Raw genomic sequence first — 20,466 nt, forward strand, 5'->3', positions numbered from 1 at the left:
TAAACAGCCACCAGATTAAGGTATCAGATCTCGTAGATTGGGTTCAAGCCTTTTACCCCTGTTGATTTGATCTATTTTCCGTTTTCTCGTCTCAGATTTTGCTGCGGCTGGTTGACAGTCTTCGTCAGACTGGCATTTAAAGTACGAGGTAGGCATTGTAGCTTTCGTCCGCGACATGCACTCAGCATGATTATTGGGAACTAGAATATGCGTTTACCAGAAAAAGGTGACAGAGAGTGTATATGACAGCAGCTATTATGCGTGTCCGTTGTAGCTATGATTCGCAGCACAGCCTGCACGTGGTCAGCGGAGGATAATGCAAGTCATGCATCCGTATAGGGAGAATAGAAACTACATCTTACTGCATGCAACGTCGAGTGGCTTGGTTGACAAGGGCTATGCATTAGCCCTATTCTTGGCATACATTACATTATCCATGGGTTCCCTGTATAAATAAGCGAATCTCCTGGCAAAATGCGATAAGAAAAAAGCAAAAAGAAACAGCCACTTACTTTATATTCAGATTGTTGATCAACCGTCAACTTATCCTTGCCCATTCTCACCCAGATTGAGTCAGAACGCACCCTCACTGGTGCTTAGCGATGATAAGACGGCCTCTCAGGAAGGGCCAAGCGATTATGCATCTGAGCGATACTATTCAAGATACCCCAGCAAGCCATATCCATGCAAGAACTCAGTCTCTGACTGGCCATCTCGTATCCAGTCTAAGCCTTATTTCCCGTCAGCATCAACCTCTCCGAATATAGCAAGACGTCAAGTACCCTGATAACAACCACGGGTGACATGCATGCTCCCATGGCTAAGCTCACTCTGCATCTGGTCTGTTTCATTAAGCGACCCACCACACTGGTGACTCAATTATTATGTGGTACCAATAGTTAGGTAAGTCCCAGCCAAGTACCCCGTAAATCTTGTTTTAATCCCTAATCTGGGGTTGTGATTTGGCGAGTGTACTCGAGCGCGTCATGTGACTTCGCCGGATGTTCATCTCGACTTCATTTTAATTCTGCATTCTTCTATCGTATAAAATTAAGAGTTCTTCCCCGTATCTCACATATTCATGATTTTTTTAGGCGCCGCTCACTAATGCGAGCTCATGTGACTTTGCAACATGAAACAAGTGAACATCGCGATCTGTGTCAGACATCAGATGTCAGATACCCTCCCCCGCCCATTATTGTCTTCGGTTCTGACAGCCTTACACAGTAACCCATGTTTGAAATAATCAGACTGTCCCTATTATTTTTGGTTACTTTAAGCTTATACAGGCTATGCCGGCTTTATCACTTGCAGGGATCAGCCACATAATTCTATAATTAGCATCGGGCTGCACCAGACCTATTACTCGAAAGGGACATATTATCGAATAGAAGCATGGTTCTGGACCGGTTTAGTAACGCTGTGCAGCGCTTCCAGAGGCACTCGGTGTTGCGACGGAGGTCAACTAGGTAGGCTATCCATTCCTTTCTTCTCGTTGGTGATAGATTTGACATGGTTCGTGTCCAGAAAATATTCTACCAGACAGAAGCAGTCAATCTGGGAAACGCTTCCCAGCGATATATTAATTCGGATTCTGATACAATGCGAATTAAACGATATATACGCCTTGAGTCTTGTTTGTCGCGTGCTGCGCCGGCGCATCTATCAACATGAACCTGCTATTGCGCAGGAATATCTTTGCTGTCGACTACACCAGCATTATCCGGCGGTTTTATCATCTGGCGATAACCTAACATTCATATACAACCTATTTCCTCCACCGCCACCGCATTATCCTGCAACCGATGGCAGTTTAGAAAAAAATTTCCCAGAGTACTCACTCAGCTACTTATCCGACTTAACTCGATGCTGGCGAACCTGTATCAGACTATCATTCTACCTGGCTGAATCGGCAGTCCAACACCATCTTGAAACCGACACTACTATCCGTGGTGTATTGGAACAAGAAGCCATCTATAGCAAGGCCGTGTTCCAGCTTCAAGACAAGCTACTGCATCCTATGTACGTATTAAGAATCATATAATGAACTCGGCATTTCTAATAAATGCAGAGCCTACCTAATCTTCTTCCTTGAATCCGACGCAGCAACAACACCCCTATCCATCGAAACGCAACAATCCATCCTCCAACAACCCCCCTTCACAGATACCCAGATTCTCCTCTCCACCCACCACTGCATGGCACTCCTCTGCAACTGTCTCCGCCGCCTAATGGCACCTGATATCCAATACCCCTCTACAGAACCTTGGCTCCGGCTCCTCCTCACTACATCAACACTAGAGCGAACACTTAATTTCTTCGCAGCCGCGACAATTACAGATACCAACACAGCCGACGAGAAGAAAGAAAAGGTTGCCGGATCAACTTCCAGCGCCTCCTGGACACCCCGAATGGAATTCATCTGGCAAATGCGGAACGACTGGGAACAGATATTATCGGCAACAAGAGAGTCTATTTACGACCTTGATACTAAGAACGAAGCCATCAGGGTTCTAAGCACGGCTGGCGTGGAGGGGGTTTGGTTCGAGGCTGCGAAGAGGGAATTGGATCGCAGGGGCATGATACCACATGCCTGCGAGGAAGGGATTCCAGTTCTCCACGAAGCGACTACCAGGCTGAGATGCGAGTTCTGTGAATAGCTTCTTTACGTTTACCAATCTGGTGGAGGAAGACTGTAATTTCAGGATTTGATGTACTACTCTATAGTATACTACAAATACATAAAAATCAATAATCCCATCACCGCTGCACTACTACTCAACATGAGTAGTGATACGACCTCCCAACTGTATCTGCCTCAGAGCATTCAGGGAAACGTTATCCGGCGCCCAGAAACTAATCTTCATTAACATCTGACCCTTTGGCAAAAAAAAAAAAAAAAAAAAAACCGAGGATATCCAAGAATAAGGGAATGAGAGACATAAAACTAGGCATACCGAGTTGCCATAAAAGGCGAAAAGCTTGGAACAACAAGGAAATGGTCGGAATCCCGGGCACCCAGTTCACCGGATTTCTCTTTCGTCCTGATTGGTTTGTTAGATATGCAGGGACGGGGACGCGGACGGGGAGCGATGGTATTACAGGCTCTCAACTATAGGCTATAGATATTTGGACACGATTGAATATGAGCACGAGATTCTGGGAGAGGGGATGTTGGATTAGGCCCAGTGAGGACTATGCACGACCACGTAGCATTCATTTCTTCGCTTTTCGCTCCAGCCTAATTACGCAAGTCAGGTAATGCATGCAACTATTGACTACATAGTAGGGTTACGGTTCTGCTGATATTCTACTTGTACGTAGCTGGAAAAAGTATACGGCGGGGAGGCCCACAGGGACCTAAGTTACGGCTGAGCTCAGTGAATCTGACTACGGATCTCTGCAGATTTCCGTCTGGCGGCATGGACACCGGACAGAGGGAGGGAGAATTGGATGGGACTTAGTGCTGGGCAGAGTCAGTTAGAGACAGTCCACTTTTGGCGTCAAACCGAGATGTTAGGGCTGGTCAGGGTGATGTATGGGGGACCGGTTGGGCTAAAGTGTGTGAGTTTGGAGAATATTTGAGTACTCGCGGCTAGTAGTTGGCGGGCGAAGTCGCGAGTACACGGTCAGTGACCAAATAACACGTGAATAAAAGCTGATATATTCTATCTCCAGGATATGTACTCGGAAGGGAAAAAAAGCGTAGCAAGTGACAGAGGTCAATGAACATGAAACATAAGAAAGAACATCAAGAATTTTAACCATGCCAATTAAAAATGCTAAGGTTGGATACGAGACCAGCATAATCCATTCGAGAAGAAAAGAAGGGGTGAAATAAAGAAAACGGGGCAAGAAACAAGACAGCAAGGGCGTATAATAACACATTATTATGTATAAAATGGGCGTTGTTATCCAGATATCAACACCCAGAGAAGGAAGAAGATCTGCACCAGTCAGTAACGGAGTCTTCAAGGAGTTATGGACGGCAGGGCAACTCACCATCAACACACCAAACATCTTAGCAATCAACCACCGGTTACTAGACACCCGGGTCCAGTATTTCATTAATTCGCGTTGCGCTCCTTGCACATTATCCACGACATCTTCGGTATTTGCGTCGATCCGTTGGATCATTTCAGACTGTTCACTGACCATCTGGGCTAGTTGGCCGAAGATTCCACCCAGTTCGTTAATGGTCCGTTCAATGGCGTCAATTGCTTCGCCGCGTGCTTGGATATATGTGTTACTCGACTGCGCTTCTTCCATGACAAGCAGTTGTTGGTCGGATTGCATCGATGGGCGTCCGAGAGGCGAGGGGTTGGACGGTTCTAAGGTCAAGAGATCCGACTGGCTGCCTTGGAATCCCGGTGTAGGTGTGCGTCTTCCGGATGGATTGTATAGCGGCGAGTCGGAGCGTTGTGTATCTAAAGCAGATTGTGATTTCGAGGATACGGAGGAGACAAAGTTTTCTGTTCTCGATCGTGATGCCTGGATATTCTTCGTCCGAACTTCGAGCACTTCTTTAAAGTTGGCTCCGACATCTGCGAGTTTTCCTTGAAGCATAACAACAACCTAGTCATGTTAGCGGCGTCCATTTCCTTCCTTGTCTGGTTACATACATTGTCGTTGTGCTCTCCCTCCTGGTCTGTTTTTGATCTGCCGGACTTGGGGTGTTGCGACAAAGTAAGCGCCTGTAATCCGGCAATATGTTGGTTTAGCGCTGCGAGGTCTTGCTTGATAACGTAGGTCAATTCGGAGATCTCGACGGGCCTGTCATCAAAGAGTGTCTTCCGTTTGGCCACTGTTCCTGATTAGATGCGATTCAAAAGACTTCCAGAGGAAGCTGTTTGACTCACATTCAGCTAGTCTCTGCAACTTAGCCATAGTTCCAGTAATACCCCGCCCAATCTCCGCGGCCTTTCTCGCAAACTCCGACCTCCTATGTCCATTGCTGTCACCAAAGCCATTCGCCTGTTTCCGTTGTGCGTCCGACAGCAGTGCTTGTCGTTGAGATCCGATCTTGTTAGAGGCGAGGCGTTTCTGTGCTTGTCCGAGGATGGCGTGGAATTCGCCTGTGCGGTCCTGAATCGACGGGCCGGCCATGATGCGCGGGTTCGTAGTGGGATTAAAGTAAAGTGCAGAAGTATCGTTAAGCAAAGAGAAGCGCGTAACCGGATAATGCGACGAAGTGTAATTAAAAACGACTGATCGATAAGGAGAGAAGGCAACTGGAGACGTGTTCGTTTGTCGGGATATGGAATCTGGAGAAGAAGGAACGAAACGAGTGAAGAGAAAGGTATGGTGGTAGTGAAGTACAGTCAAGAAAACATGATATAACCGGCTGCGTCTAGTCAACAGCGTTCATCAAGGAGAGTTGAAGGCAAAGAAACGACGTTGTCGCGGGATTCGTAGGCTTCTTCCGAAACAGGTATAGTCTAGTCATGTGATCACTGCGCCACCTATGATGTCTCCAGCCACGATGTTCGGAGGCGCAGTTCAGGGGTCCGAATTCGATGTTTCATGATTGATGATTGCCTGAAACAGACGTTGGCCTGTCCTCCTCGCCGTTCTTTTGATATTCCCCGAGTCTCCCTTCTGCCCTTCGTTTACATACTACTACTATTTATTTCATATATCTGAATCGTCAATCGTTGCTGTTCCGCTGTTCAGTCGCCATTCGTTACTTCCCCACGTCATCGCCCCTCAGCAGGTCATATCAGGCTGCCGTATAACGACTCGCGCTTACATGCATACATACCACACGACATAACAACATCTTTTTCTTCTAAACGGGTCTGCGTACGAAGCGCTACTTTGGATGTCTATCAGTTTCTACTTCTGAGCATCAAATCCATGCTATAAGCCTCGTTTACTGAGTGATCGACGGCTACTACCGTGATGGCTCCGACCACATACGAGCCAGAGTTCCAAAAGTTGTGAGTCTTTAACTGCTGGCTTCATGGGTATCAGCGGACAAGTGCTGATTGTAGTTTTCTATCGATAGTGCCTCGCCCGCCTCCAACTCTCCTATCTCCGGAAGCGGAACGCCCGTCTCGTTCAGGGCTAACGTTAATCGGACCAAGACAAAACGATGGGTGGAAGCTAAGCAAGTTTCTTACGATGGAGATGACTGGGGAGACGACGATGAGGATGATTATGAAGAAGAGCCCCCACCAGTGCCACCGACGCACTTCTCGCAGAGGACTGGCAACACAGCCGGTCTGCCCAGGCCAGCTTTCCCTGCGATGGATCGCTCGAGATCGATGGATCACGTCCTGACGGTTGATCCGGATGGAGCGAGTGGAAGTCGTAGCCGTTCCGTGGAGGCAGCGGCTGCTGGTCAGCCTGCAGACAGCAGACCTGCTCCTTTTGTACGTCCGGCCGATATCTATAAGCGACTGCGGGAGGATAGAACAAGAGATGGTATGCCTGTTGCGACACGTTCAAATACGGCACCCATAGAGTCGTTTCCGACAGTTGCTGCGGAGGGACAAGAAATGAAGGATAAGGAAGCCTCAAATGTTGCTGTGAAGAATTCTCAGGATGTCCCGATTATTGGACTCCCAGACGTCAAGAGGTTGTCTGGGCTTAATACGGACTTCTTGAGCGGGTCTGAGAACAAGAATAGTAATACACGGGAAGTCCAGTGTGGAGAACCCCAGCAACACCAGTTACAGCACAATCCGTCCCTTGGCTTCCGGTCGGCTGTGAACCAAGCATTTGACGTTCCTGAAACGCCTAGCTCCACCGATGACAGTGTGGCGCGGTCAAACAGTGCGAGTACATCGGCGATCAGTCCCATTATCCCCAGCCGCGGTCTAAACGACGAGAAGACTCCTACTATTGTTGAAGAGCCGGGTGAGATGACCCCGAAGGATACTTCCGACCGAAACCCTATATTTAAACCTGGCCATCGTCGGGATTTGAGTGTTCCCAGTCCAGATAATAGTCCTTCAAGGAAACCCAAAATGATGGATAACGACCGAATTCCGCAGTCGGCCATGGCGCAACTTTCTTATACGACGCCATCGGAATCGCTCGAGGACCAAACTTTACCATCCTTGCGGCAGCCTAAAAGGACGTCTGTACAGCTCCCTGCCACGTCTGGAAAAGATCTGCCACCTCCGTTGCGCGTCAGCAGCAATCAGTCGAATGTGCCTGCTGCCTCGAACAACTCCGACCCTCCCACCGTCATTGTTCCCTCAATAAGTGCCGACAACTCGCCGCAAGATACAGAAAGTGATCGGTTGAGGAAAGAAATCATCCGTTCCCTTAGCCGTGAGAACACACCGTCAGACGAGCCGGAGCTAGGGTCTCGACCACAGACTCGTGGTGGAGACAGTCTCGTTCCGAGCGAGTACGAGAGGTATTGGAACGAGGAAGCGAATCGCAGTCCGCAAGAGCAGCCGAACCCTATGCCCGACTACAACTCTCCTAGTACAGCCTCTCCAGGTGTTGGTCTCAACGACACTCCCGTTGGCCCGGCGCTTGCTCCATGGCAGGAAGGGTCCAAGCCAAAGTTGAAAAAGAAGTTCTCTTGGGAGTCTTCTGAAGAGGAGGCTGAGGCTGCGGCGAATTCTCATGACCAGACAATGCAGGATCCGCCAATTCCTGGACAGCTTCCACCAGAGCCTGATTCGCCGCCGATGATAACACAGGAGCCTAACCGCCAGTCTTTGACTGAGAAGCCCAAGTTGAGCATCATCCCTCCATCTGCGGGGGATGAAAGCAGTATCATCTCTGGTCGGTATCTCCCTGAAGTTGTTCCTGAGCCTATGGAGCCGGATGCTGCACCGGAGAATGAGTCACCTCAGCTCCCAGTACCAGCTTCCGCGGCACCGAACACCATGCCTCCTGTTCCTTCAACTGTTTTGGGATTCCGCGACATTCTCGGTATCAAGTCATCTGACGAACGGGTGCGACAATTCGAACGGACTCGGGCTCAGTTCGGAGCAATTGACACGGGCTTGAACCACTGGATCCAAGTGACCATCCAAGCTCACCCTGAACATTCAGATATTGTCGGACAGAATCTAAAACTGTCGGCTGGTGCACAAAAACAGCTGGGCAGAAAATTCCCCAAGCTACCATCACTGGGCAAACTCCCCCACGCCGAAGGCGCCCCTACAGGCGCTGGGCATGCCCGACGGCCATCTGCCCCTCTTGGTGCAATGATGAACAAGCAGCAGGTGGAACAACGTGGGAAGGATCTGTTGCATACTGCTGGCTTTTTGGGTGGTCAAGCGGGTAAAGCTGCCAAGGGGTTCTTTAACCGAGGACGGAGCAAATTCAAGGGCAATGAAAAGGTAGATGCTTAATTTCTTTGGGTTAATATGGATGAACCGGCCATTTCTTTGGTTTATTGATTTTAATCATGTCTTTTTTCTTTCTTTTTGTTCTACTTTCTTGTGCTGTGTATTTCATTTGATACCATGGACATAACGGGATGTCATTTTGAATATGACACGATTGATGCTTATGTTTTCGTCTTTTTTTGGTTTGCATTGCTTTCTTCTTTTTGGGCCATGTTATCTAATCGGTAATGCAATTGTATGCAGGGTTCTCAATCGATGCGTGCCAAATTCTCCAGGATATCTGGCAAAATATCCGACATAGGCTTAGGCAGGTCTGGTGATAATGATAAACCCAACCGTCGATACACCCTGAACCTAGGGAATTTTACTTTCTCCCGATCCAGGACTAGGGCGCATGAACGACAGGTGTCAGCGCCTATGCTTGGAAGTAGACTTGCGCTTACAGATCCGGCCCCGTCGATCCGCCATACGGATATCGATGAAGGGTCCATTCAACGATCGCGATCTCTTCCTCCGCAGGTTGTTTGGCCAAGTAATGGGAGTGGGACGTTAAATTTGTCGTTTCCAGATTACGCTTCACAGATGAATACAGGAACAGGGACGCAGTATTCCACAAGCCGTCCACCAAGCAATCTCACCAACACTCGCATGCCCACCATCAGATGCGTCGACTGCGAATCCCAGTCCGGGTCTCAATCCCAATCACACGGACCCCGCACTACAACACCAACACCATCCGTCGGTGCAGTCGAGAATCCGAATCCGGATCGTCAAGAAAACAACAACGAATACCTCCAGCCACCACACGAACCACACCAAAAACCATCAATCTCCTCCATAGCAACCCAATCAGCCATTCGACCCGGCCCCGCATCCACATCTGCATCTAAAATCTCACTGTCCTCTGAGATTGGCCAGACGGGTTTTGGCCCCCAAAGCCAACACCAACAACACGAGGCTGGGGCCGCGGCTGCGGCTGGGGCTGCACCAACTGCAGTCCAACGTAATACGGAGTCGACGAGATCGTCGACCGGCACTTTTCGGTTTTATGAACAGCTGAACCAGAATCAAACACTGAATCAGTCCCTGAATCAGGATCACGATCAGAATCAAGATTCGGGCGCAGGAAATAATGACCAGACTGAAACCGACATGGCCGATCACAAAAACAAAGACAAGAGCTCGATGCGGAGGATGTATCAACGCATAGTACAAAGTACTTCTGCGACGTTGACAGGCGAGAAGCAGAAAAAGGCATTGCGCAGGGTTAGTGTAGGTGTCATCTTCGACCCTCCTTTTTCATTATTGTGTGTGCTGGGTAATTGACTGATGCTTATAGGGATTGGTAGGACATTTTCCAGCCCAAAAGGGATAAATCGCAACAGACTCATGAAAAGGAGAAGTCGCCGGCGCCTTCTCCTCGGCCTCACCACCACGATAACGATAGCGACACCGACGATACCAACAACGCCAATGCATCTGACGATAACGATAACGACAACACCGACACAAACACAGACACCAAGATCACGAAAGAAACCACCACCACCACCACCCAACTCCAACCTGAAATCCAAACCAACACCAACAAAACCCCCCAAGACACCCACCCCTACCACCCCAACGACTACTGGGACCGCATCCGTCAACACCACCAACTACCCCCCTCAATATCCCACCAATCCCTCCCCCGCCATCATAACATACACATACACATAACCAGAAAGCCGTCGCCGCTGTCATCTTGCTCGTTAGCTGAGTCACCGGATTCGAGGGGTCGATTGGCGGATCAGCACCATGCGCAGGATTTGCGGTTGCAGTCGAGGAGTCCGAGACTTGCACCGGCTTCTAATGCGCCGTCTGTGAATAGTAGGGGGAGTGATGAGCATCAGCACGGTGATGCGACTGAGAAGGAGGAGGGGAATGGGAAGGAGAATGGACATGGCGACGCTGAACCACGCAGCGCAGACACAAGCATGACTAGTCCTGCTTCCCAACATAGTACCTTCCACTCTATAAACCCCCGAACAAGCCACGTGGGTGATCAGGAATTACCCTGGAAGCTGCGCATCCCGGGCGACATCGACGAGGAGCATGAGCACGAACACGAGCACACTCGTTCCCAACATACCCCCGCCGCTCCTACAACTACCCCAACGCCTGCAACTGCTACCACGCCAGCAATAACACCTAACAACGCCGATAAAGAGGGCCCACGCGCCCACCAACAAACAACAATCCGCACCATAAACGAAAGCCAATCACCCATCGAACTTCCCGCGCCGGGCCAAAGCGGTGGGAAAGACGAGGAAAGTTCGGATGAGGAGCTTGTTATGTCTAGTACGGCGTATCCGGGGCAGGAGTGGAGGCCGGCTGTGTTGTCGGGGTGGGAGTATTAATTGCTTTGCTATGGTATATATGGATATGGTTATGGTTATGAAGCTATGGCTATGGCTATGATAGCTTGGTATATAGCTTTGATATGAATGATTACGATGATGATGATGGTAGTGATTATGATATGAGATTATATTGTACGTGCCATGTGCGTAGTACAGTAATGATACAAGTAAGGAAATGAAATCAATCAACCCTCGAAAACATTCTGCCTCAACTCAACACCCATCTCCTTCGCCATCCCCTGCATCTGCGCTTCAATATCATCTTCCATGCCACCTCCCAATCTCAAAAACTGCCGTATCTTAGCAAACCAAAACCACACATCACTCCCGATCAACACAACCCTGAACACCAAATGTCCTCCCCAATTACTTATTTTCTCACCGAACGGTAGGTCAGGAGATTCAGCGAGCGCGCGCGAAGCCCACAAACCAGTTATCTTAACGCGATTAACAGGTGAACCCAGGAATTGGTTATTAGCTTGTACGATGCGCAGATTGCGGCCGATGAAGATGAGTTGTTGCGGCCATTTGGACTCGTCGCCTAGGATCTGGCGGACTGCTTTGCGGGCGGATTGTTGCATTTCGTAGTGTCTGGCTGCGAGTTCTGATTTGCTTAGGCCCGTGAGATGTTGTTCGGTTGAACGGTTGCCGCCGCGGTACGGGGACATAAGTGTGACGGAGGCGAAGAGGTCTGGATTCTGCACGCCCCAGCCCTTAACGATGTCGCCGAGAGTCGCGTTGTCGAAGGTGAGTAGGGCTTTCCAGAAGCGCGCGTATTGGTGTCGGAAGGCTGGGTCCATGTGGATGTAGAGGCCATGGTCTATGAGGACGAGTTCGGGTTTTCCGGAGGGTGTGCGGCGGATGAAGATGTTGCCTGGGTGAGGGTCGCAGTGGACCCAGCCCCAGAGGAACATCTGCGCGGAGAAGAGGTCGACCATTGTGGTCATTACTGGTTTTAGGGAGAGGCCGAGGCCGCCGTTGTTGTTTTGGCCGCGCCAGTGGTCGCGCGGGGGTTTGATGTTGTCGGTTGTGTTGGAACTTGGGTTAGCAAGGTTGTTTGTTAGCGGGTCCATTGGGGTTCCTTGACAGCCTGGTGTTCCCTCGCGCCAGCCGCCGCGCCAGGGCCGGGTTATGGAGTCTTTGTCCCATAGTCGCACGCCTTCTATCCATTCTGCGGTCATGACGCGCTTTGAGCTGAGGTCGCGGTGGACTTTGGGGATGTATACACGGCCGCGGAGTCGGGGTTCGCTTGCGACTAGCTGCGCCATGCGCTCCGAATTGCTAGCTTCGTTGTCAAAGTCGGTTTCTAGGGATAGGCGTTCGCTGATGTACGGTACGAGACTGTAGAAGGGGATATCGAATGCGCGAGAGTAGACCCATGTCACGACTCTGTAGATGTAAGCATCTCTGCGTACATATGTGGGAGGGGTAGGCATACTTGAACGCCCAGAGATCCCACTCCAACTGACGAGCAATCTCCCGCTTCTGAATCTTGATAGCCAATTCCCTGCCATCCGCCAATCTTGCCCAATGCACTTGAGCAACACTAGCACTGGCCCGTGCTCGACGCTCGAACACACCCTTATCCGGATCTCCACCAAACGAAACCCCAAACACCTCCTCAGCCGACTTCCCAAAATCTTCTTTTATCACCGCCTCAACATCCTTCCACTCATTCTGCGGCGCATCGTCAAACATGCGCGAGAACATCTTCTGAAACTCCGCCGGCAGAATAGCCGATTGCATGGCTATCGCCTGCCCGATCTTCAGATAAAGACCCCCATTCCGCTGCAGTAGATCTGAGAGTCGTTCCGCGCTACGGGCATGGACGGCTGTGACGGAGCTGGCTAGCGGCGGATTCGGCCGGAAATTGATCTTATAGTCTAAAGCGACGAGTAGACCCAGCGCGAAGGTGCGGGTTGTGCGGGTTATCGATGAGGCGTAGAACTGATTATCGATGATGTAGACAGTGCCGGTGGCTAGGGATAGGTAGGCCAGGCGATGCAGCCATTTTCGGGTTCGAGTGGTTTTCGCAGGAGCTTGTTTGCTTAGTGAACTGGGCGATGGAGGTACGGAGCGCTGGTATTGGAGTGGATGGGGGTGGAAGTGTCGTCGTGGGAGCTGCAGTGAGGGGAGCGCATGACGATTAGCCGGACGCAGCGGACGGAGGAGAGGCATGAGGACGGTGTAGCAGTTATCTGCAGTTTCTGAGCATAATGAGATATTTATTAGAGTAGAAGATGAGGTTGAGAGACAGTTAGAGCGGCAGTCCTGGAGTTGAAAGAAGGAATGAGTGAAGATGCAGCTCTGGCGTCATCATCCGGTATCGCAGCATGCATTAGAGGCATTATACAGATCAATATACACAGTACAAATGCCCAAACTAGAACCCATACGGCTCAAAGTGATATTCAGCCTCTTTCTCCTCCAAATTCTGACAAGCAGCCGCATAATCGCGCATGTTCTGCGGAATGACCGTCTCCCACAGATGCCCGTCCTTGAGATACACCAACTGCTCACGACAAACAGCCTCGTCCGCCATGGGCAGCAACTTCGGCAGGTGCACAATCATCGCCCGCACAAAGTTGCGCTTGAAGCAATTCCCAAACCCAGCTAGTGTCTCCGGATCTGAGCAGATGTGATTCCCCCCGAGAGCCGGCCCGCAGCGCACCTTGATGATGTTGGCCACGTCGTCGCCCAGCTGAATCATGGTCTCTTCTTGTCGCGGCACATTTAATCGCTTCAAGGCGTTTTGGACGGCTGGCACGAAGGTGTTGTTACGGGTCCAGAGGTCCCAATGAGGCACGGTGGGCTGGCATCCTCGGTCGCAGACCTCGCGCTGGAATTTGTCGAACAGATCGCCCGGTCGGCCGGCGAGTGCGGTGACGACTTTGAAGCATGAGAGGCCAAATTTAGCGGATACGGCTGGTAGGAGGGTGAGTATCGATAGGATGAGGAAAAACCGCATTTTGGCATGAATTGGTGTGGGTTGTGTGGAGGAGGAAAAGGAGAGAAAGTTGGGATAACCTCATTTTGTCCGCAAAGGGAAATTCAGATTCACCCACGGTTACCTGCAGCCAGAATCAAAGACATGGAAAAGCAACCACAGTGAATGAAAGAAGCTGCTATATACATCATTTTTCCCACTTTATTCCTTCCTCTCCTTTTCTTCTCTCTTTTCTTGCTTTTGCACTATATACTGCACTCTATATATACTTGCATGCTTTTTGCAGCATGTCATCATTCTCTCTTTCTATCATCATTTTTCTTCTACTATAATCGCAAGTACACGCCTCATCATTGCCTGGGTCGATGGCAGCCGATACGATGGACACTCCGACTCTGACTACCACTATATACATTCTGTAACCGGCTTCTCCGACGGCTTTGCTTCTATATATACGCTGCGTTATCATGGTCACCAGAATAACTTGCCATGATATCGTCGTTGTGAGTCCAATTTTCCAAGCCCTTGTTCAGAACTATACTGACCTGTGTAAAAGTCTAGTAGACACACCCCTCACGGGGCCCCGGCCAACAATACAGCGCTGACAACGTCTGGTCTCACGCAGGAAACATTGTGCGTCAATTAAACGAGACCAGAAAGTGCCTTTAAATTGTGAGGTACGGATTCCTCACAAACTAAACCAAGCGCCTTGCCGAGGGCCCCCAACCCTACACAAGAGCTACACGAGCAGATCATGGCGGTGGGAGATATTTTAAATACTCGAATTTCCATCGTCCGGATAAATGAGGAATGAAGAAAGCAACATCATTCGTGAGACATGCTCCGCCAGATGAGGACTGTGTCAGACAATGCAAAGCATGTAGGGGTAAGCCAGGTCTCAAGGTGCCCTGAATAACGTGCCATATGCTGACCACGTCCCAGGTATTGTCATAATGCCCGCAAGGGTGAAAACAAGGTGACAGACGCCGTGTATGGCGTAGCCACGGACGGAGAGACATTCGAATAGGCTTTGTACAACCCGGTCGAACGCCAGCCTGGTAGGTCATCTTAAACTTAGCTTTCACACTGCATACTGAAAATAGTCGCAGCTACCGCCAAGATGGCCTTCCGTCTTGCTCCTATGGGTGTAAGAACACGGCATTGGACCAAGTATGGGTTCCAAGGATCAATGGACCACAAGCCGCAGATGCGACAGCACAGCAATCACGGGTCATGTCAATAGGTTAACATATCCTGCTTTGGGGCTCACCGACACTGCGACTAGCCTAGAAGAGGTTGAAGTATGCAAGGCAGTAGGGATCACGCCCGCGGATTTTTATACCTTGCAGACGAAAGACGAATATCGCCCTACCAGACGGACTTCGCTGACCGATTTCATGATTTTGTGTTCAAGATCTGCCTAGCATTTGATAACCAATGATTTTCGCCCCGAACATCACATATCTTCGAGGCCCCAGGAACACGTCCAGAACTTTCAATCTTCCTCGCAGCAAACATGAACGCCCATCGGCCTCTTAGACTTGGATGAGGCGTCGTAAACTAGAAAGAAATTCGATCACATGCGCCCATTGCCGTGCTTGACACCGGCTGCAAATTGCGCCGTTCTTCTATATACCCTCCGTATAGACTCGTCTCAGAGGATGGATTGATCTCGTTGATGGATCAACAACTTCATAAATGAGGATGGCCATGACACTCATTTAGTGCCACTGATAATGAGTATCGATAACTACCATGGTATTCATTGAAGGTATTCTCTCCCTCTCTCTCTCCGGATGCTGACGGACTCTGATGTGCTAACCGGAAAATCGCAAAGGGGGGATTGGTGTAATATATCTCAAAGGGCACTGGACCCAGACACAGCGGCTTGTTTTATCACTGCCGCATGTTACACCGGGAAGTGGGAACTGTTGCCCAGACAACCGTAATCGAATTGCAGCATATATATAAAACCGCGATCAATGTTTCGGATCATCGCTAGCTCCGTGCCCTCACAACAGTCCGTTATCCTACCTTGTCTGTTCGTCCAGAGTTGCTAAATTGGAGACTAAATGATGCAGAGTTTTACACAAAAAGGCTTTTGAGAAAATGTACCGCGTCTTAATGCCTGCTATCCATATGCAGTGATCCTGTATATGGCGCTCCATCCAAGAGTCTACGCCTGTGATCGAAACCGACAATTACAGGGTATCAGCCCTGCAGTGACAAGAAACGCCTGCGATGAAAGCAATGCGGAACAGCTGATAGCAAGATGCACGATGTGGACGCAACCCGTCTATAGATATCAGTAAATGAACATTAATGGGTCTTAGTATAAAATGTGAAGTGGGTGTGGTCATGAAGATGCTTTGTTTAAAACATACACTGATAATCATAAGGTTAGGAAGAGAAGTAAAGGAGAGAGTGAGGTAGTAATGAGCATGAAACAAACTCACATCTCTTTCCTCGTTCTTTGCCACAAAGACTTTCTGTGAGATGCGACATTTGTTACTGCATGATCTATCACTACCTACCAGTATGTATTCTTCATCAACTGCAGGGTCTCCCATTTACCAGGTCCAGGACATTCAGGGAGCGCGTGGGACAATGACCACTTGTCTATCAGATAAGTGTACTTTTCCCAGGCATATTCGCGCCTAGCGGTATAAGCGCATAGAATGTGCACCACGACATCAGGTCTGCGGCCGTTTGGACCGAGAAACATGTCACTCAAGACAAAACTCTTCTGCCCCGCTATTTCAAGCATATGTTGATGATTACAAAATGGTAAAGGGATTCATGAACCAGAGGTAGTCACAGGAGCGAGACTAAGCCTCAGTTTCTGGCTCCACTTTGGTGACAGCATCTACTTGTGGCACGATGTATGGCAAAACGCTTCCCAGATGACTGCATTAAGGCTGTTCTTTTGGTGTCAATACTCAAAGAGCTGGCATCTGTCATTTCGAGCTGCCGGTCCAAGTGGACCACTCAGAACGTTGAGCTCGTGGTAAGTGGCTCGCTGTCACAATCGTGCGCAGTTGCATTACTCCTGTCGAGATGTTTGAAGCAATCGCATGTCCAATTCTCGCTTTTCTCTGCCAGCTTTCTCCCGTATCCAATGGGCCTGTTATATAACTTGTTTCTTTCCGCGACATCAAGCATCGACGAGCAAAAGCCCTATTACCTAAATACATACCATGTTATGCCGTACAGGGAAGAGAAAGCCTCGCAGAGCACTACAGAGTCAGAGGATATGATCGTGGATGAGTAAATGGATCGAATGGATGGCCTGAATGATCTTCTAACTGCTGTTACTGTGTCCTTGACAACAGGTATGGATGCAACTACAGTGGTGGATACTGGTACAACTACAGCAATCATTACTAATATATGGATAGTACAGTCAGAATAATGTAACACCGCCAGTCATTCAGTTCTATCTTGGTCATGGAGTACACATATCCTGATTAAAAAAGAGACAATACTGGCCTGGAGCCTTTAAGCCAGCCGGCGAGTTACAAGAACAAGTGGTGACGTCGGAATCGGAATATGGCTCACAGCAGCTACCGTGTGGCTGCGAGTACGAGGTGAGTGTCCCCCATCATCCTTCTCGCAATCTTAGCTTATACCTACTAGATTGTTCTAATGTGGTCGATGATCTGAAAGACTGGGGAATGTCCTAGCTTCGTTACGCAACTGTGCAGAGCTTTTCTGCACGAACGACCACTTGTTCGCCGGATGCGAAATTGTGGATAACCATTCGAACTATCTGCCGGGTTTACACAAAATGTACTTGATATGATACTGATCCTGGAATTGATTTCAGGTAACAACCATTCCAAAACCTGATCCGAACAGTCCTGGTTCTTATATATCACCTGGTTGTGATTCTCTTAAGCCAGTGCGAGGCATTCAAGGGCCGACAGCACGAGACCTCCCCCCTCTCTCTCTCTCTCTCTCTCTCAATCGCTCAGATACACCTTTAGAACCTCGGATCACCCGATAAAGACTGGAACATGTTCCCGGTAAATCCCTCGTAATAATTCTATAGCATGGAAGTAGCAAGGAAAGATACTAACGTTCTTTAGGGGCAAAATCGACCTGATTATCTGCTCGACGAAAACTGCACACTACAAGCATTTACCCGGCGAAGGTGGTGGCAATCATTCGGGCCACTCTACTGCCACCGGGAGAATTGGTTCTGCAATGATGAGAAGAAATTTTCATATAATCACGATCCGGTCAAGCAGATTGAGCTGGCTGATAATGAATCAGATATTTCCCCGGACAGTAAGTACTGACTCTATACTTAGCTACTAGTCTTTTGACACTGACACTTTGCAGAGTCAAAGTCTTGTGCCAGACACTGCCAACAAAGCTCCTTGAGATATAATGGGGGTTTTGTCCACTATACATATCAGTTCTGCTCATGTATGTTTCTCCTTTCTCTAACAATGCAGCAAGATAGTGACTAACATGAGGTTCAGCTCGCCTTGACGATGTCTGGCACAGTCAACGAGTGAAGTTGGCATGCGAAGGTCGCGACGCATATCTGATATGCCAGTCCGCAATAATATGGTCTGAGCCGTTAGTCAACTGAGATTACATTCGCAGGACTCATTGCAACACGGCTTCTTCGATACACATGCACAAAAGGTTGTGCGGAGAAGTACGCTATGTGGGCTGCACGAAGGTGTGGACATTAAGAAAAGAAAGAAAGCCATCCTATGCCTTTATGTGGACAGCGAATGGTGTACTCGCAACACACTTATTACGCAAAGTCATTATAAACGGTGGGATTCCACAGTCAAACTGTGAAGTGAGTATATCCAATGATGATTGTTTCGGTTCATTCCATTACTGACCCCTCTTATTAGGACTCGATTTGGCTCATTGGATTTCTTGTCGAAGAGAGAAGTATGGAAATCCCTTCCATTAATGCTCTCGGTCAGCTTTATCGAGGATGTGTGGTCTTCCAATGTCCACAAGTACAGTCGTTCTGGGGCTTTTTCTGATGCGATCTTTGCATCTGCACTGCATGCGGTCCGTCAATGAAGGATAACATGCCAGACATCGTGTGCATCACTTTGGGAAGAGGGGCGTGCTCAAATTTACTGAAAGCTAACCACATCCTGAGCGAATGCGTGTGTAGACCAGGAGGCCTTTTTGGTCAGCGTACATGGCACAAAAATGAAGATAACAGCCGCACCTTTACGTGGTGTGGATAAAGGGCGGCCTCCTATCATAACTCTCCGCCTCGTACAATGTAGAAACCAGGCGCATAAACAACCTGGAGATCCTTAGCATACCACCAACTGATTTCAGTTGGAACGAGAGATGTCTGTACTATACAGACACCAAAGACTGCGCGGAGCAGTATGCAATGTGGGCCAAACGAAGGTATGGACCGCAGGCAAAGAAGGCCATACTCTACCTTTATGTAGAGAAAGACTGGGTTAATAAACTACACGAAGCCAATGAGTTGCGATACCTGACCACAAAGGGGTTCTAGTAAGTGGTCCGGAGGAGCTACTAGGCTACTCAATCGCCCTACAACGAACCGGACGACGTCAAAGGCATCCGGCAGACTCCAGTCGTAATTGGGCCGATCGATGCACTTGCACCCTCGAGGTTGGGACGGCTTCAGGAGTCAAAGGAGGTAGCTGCGGGTACCTTCAACGACGTCCGGGCAAACCTGGCTCGACATATGATATCCACAAAGCCATTCAATAAATTTTTCGTCTTCTTGAAGTCGTGCTCAGCAATGGAAAAAAGGCAGGCATCTGGCAAGAGGTTCAAAACATCCTTGCTAGACCTACTCTTCCAATGAGCTCTTCCAGTGTTCTCGCAGCATTCTTTACTAGACAGTGTCTGAACCATCTAGTTCGCAAATACCGGAATTCAAACGTCAACACAGCCTCGCAGAGTCAATTCAACGAGTAGTGAATCCTATCCAGATGCAGGAAACGGCCGAATTTGCCTTGGTGTCTGGTCTTTTGACGGATCTTGTGTGTTCTGTGCTACAAATAAACGTGGGCAAAATCCATCTTGCTCTTCACTTGTATAATGATTGGCTTCTGGATCGACCGACCATCGATACTATGATAAAGATACTCTCTACATATGAAACCGTCACAGCTTCCGATTCAGGTTCAGCAACTATACGAACGTTACCACCGAGCTTTGCTGGGTTTTAATCGTCCGCTATGGGAGTCTCTTATCATCTTGGAGATAATCTCAGCGAGAAGCAAAGATGAGCGACGAGGAGTCAGTCAACTCCACTCTCCTCTCATAATACCTCCACGCGTGCCGTTGGGATCGAGAACCAACGTACGAAGTACGTACAGAAGTACCTAATCCAACATCAATCGTATAGATAACCTGGATAACCGACTACATAAAAGCCATTTTGGGGAGCGATCAACATTTATAATGCAACCTTGAGGCGTTGCATAAGTCATTCGACATGGTATAAGCCTCATGACTAGCTCATTCCTGGTTAGTGGACGGCGCCGCAACTGACGTTTATAGTTTGATAGGCAATTAGAGTTCATAAGGTACAAATCAGAAATCTGACCAGAGTCTCACCACATTGTGCCCCCCTGCCAGCTGACTCTTCTGGAGGAAGAAAACTGTCGTCCAGCAAGAGCCTAATGAGGGGATGCAGCGGAGTACAGGGAGAGCTCGAAACCTCTTCCCCAAAAGGGACAGTAGGAGGTGCAAGTTGTTGGGTCTCCATGATGAGAAAACACTCAATCGAGAGGCAGTATGAAACTGGATTGGCGTGGACCGCGAAGTT

The 20,466-nt window shown here is 49.0% G+C and overlaps 5 protein-coding genes across 5 annotated transcripts; 3 read left to right on the forward strand and 2 right to left on the reverse strand.

Annotated features, from left to right (window-relative positions):
- Positions 1–1,395: 1,395 nt before the first annotated feature.
- Positions 1,396–2,660, forward strand: ASPGLDRAFT_66588 (F-box protein; the record flags this gene model as incomplete). Its single annotated transcript, XM_022549033.1, has 3 exons — positions 1,396–1,469; positions 1,528–2,022; positions 2,072–2,660. The coding sequence occupies 3 exons, from the start codon at positions 1,396–1,398 to the stop codon at positions 2,658–2,660; spliced, it is 1,158 nt and encodes a 385-aa protein (XP_022401033.1).
- Positions 2,661–3,911: 1,251 nt separating this feature from the next.
- ASPGLDRAFT_126071 (t-SNARE syntaxin) lies at positions 3,912–5,106 on the reverse strand (the record flags this gene model as incomplete). The annotated part of the gene is made up of 4 exons (XM_022540624.1): positions 3,912–3,947; positions 4,003–4,575; positions 4,623–4,804; positions 4,860–5,106. 4 exons carry the CDS (start codon positions 5,104–5,106, stop codon positions 3,912–3,914), a joined length of 1,038 nt encoding a protein of 345 aa, XP_022401034.1.
- Positions 5,107–5,901: 795 nt separating this feature from the next.
- On the forward strand, positions 5,902–8,321 carry ASPGLDRAFT_66590 (uncharacterized protein; the record flags this gene model as incomplete). Its single annotated transcript, XM_022549034.1, has 2 exons — positions 5,902–5,939; positions 6,008–8,321. 2 exons carry the CDS (start codon positions 5,902–5,904, stop codon positions 8,319–8,321), a joined length of 2,352 nt encoding a protein of 783 aa, XP_022401035.1.
- Positions 8,322–8,735: 414 nt separating this feature from the next.
- ASPGLDRAFT_35610 (uncharacterized protein) lies at positions 8,736–10,717 on the forward strand (the record flags this gene model as incomplete). Its single annotated transcript, XM_022544584.1, has 2 exons — positions 8,736–9,590; positions 9,668–10,717. The coding sequence occupies 2 exons, from the start codon at positions 8,736–8,738 to the stop codon at positions 10,715–10,717; spliced, it is 1,905 nt and encodes a 634-aa protein (XP_022401036.1).
- A 188-nt stretch (positions 10,718–10,905) lies between these two features.
- ASPGLDRAFT_66591 (ABC1 kinase family protein) lies at positions 10,906–13,688 on the reverse strand (the record flags this gene model as incomplete). The annotated part of the gene is made up of 3 exons (XM_022549035.1): positions 10,906–12,109; positions 12,159–12,776; positions 13,117–13,688. 3 exons carry the CDS (start codon positions 13,686–13,688, stop codon positions 10,906–10,908), a joined length of 2,394 nt encoding a protein of 797 aa, XP_022401037.1.
- Between the last annotated feature and the right edge of the window lie 6,778 nt (positions 13,689–20,466).

This window comes from Aspergillus glaucus (genome assembly GCF_001890805.1).
Source record: "Aspergillus glaucus CBS 516.65 unplaced genomic scaffold ASPGLscaffold_10, whole genome shotgun sequence".
Taxonomy (NCBI): domain Eukaryota; kingdom Fungi; phylum Ascomycota; class Eurotiomycetes; order Eurotiales; family Aspergillaceae; genus Aspergillus; species Aspergillus glaucus.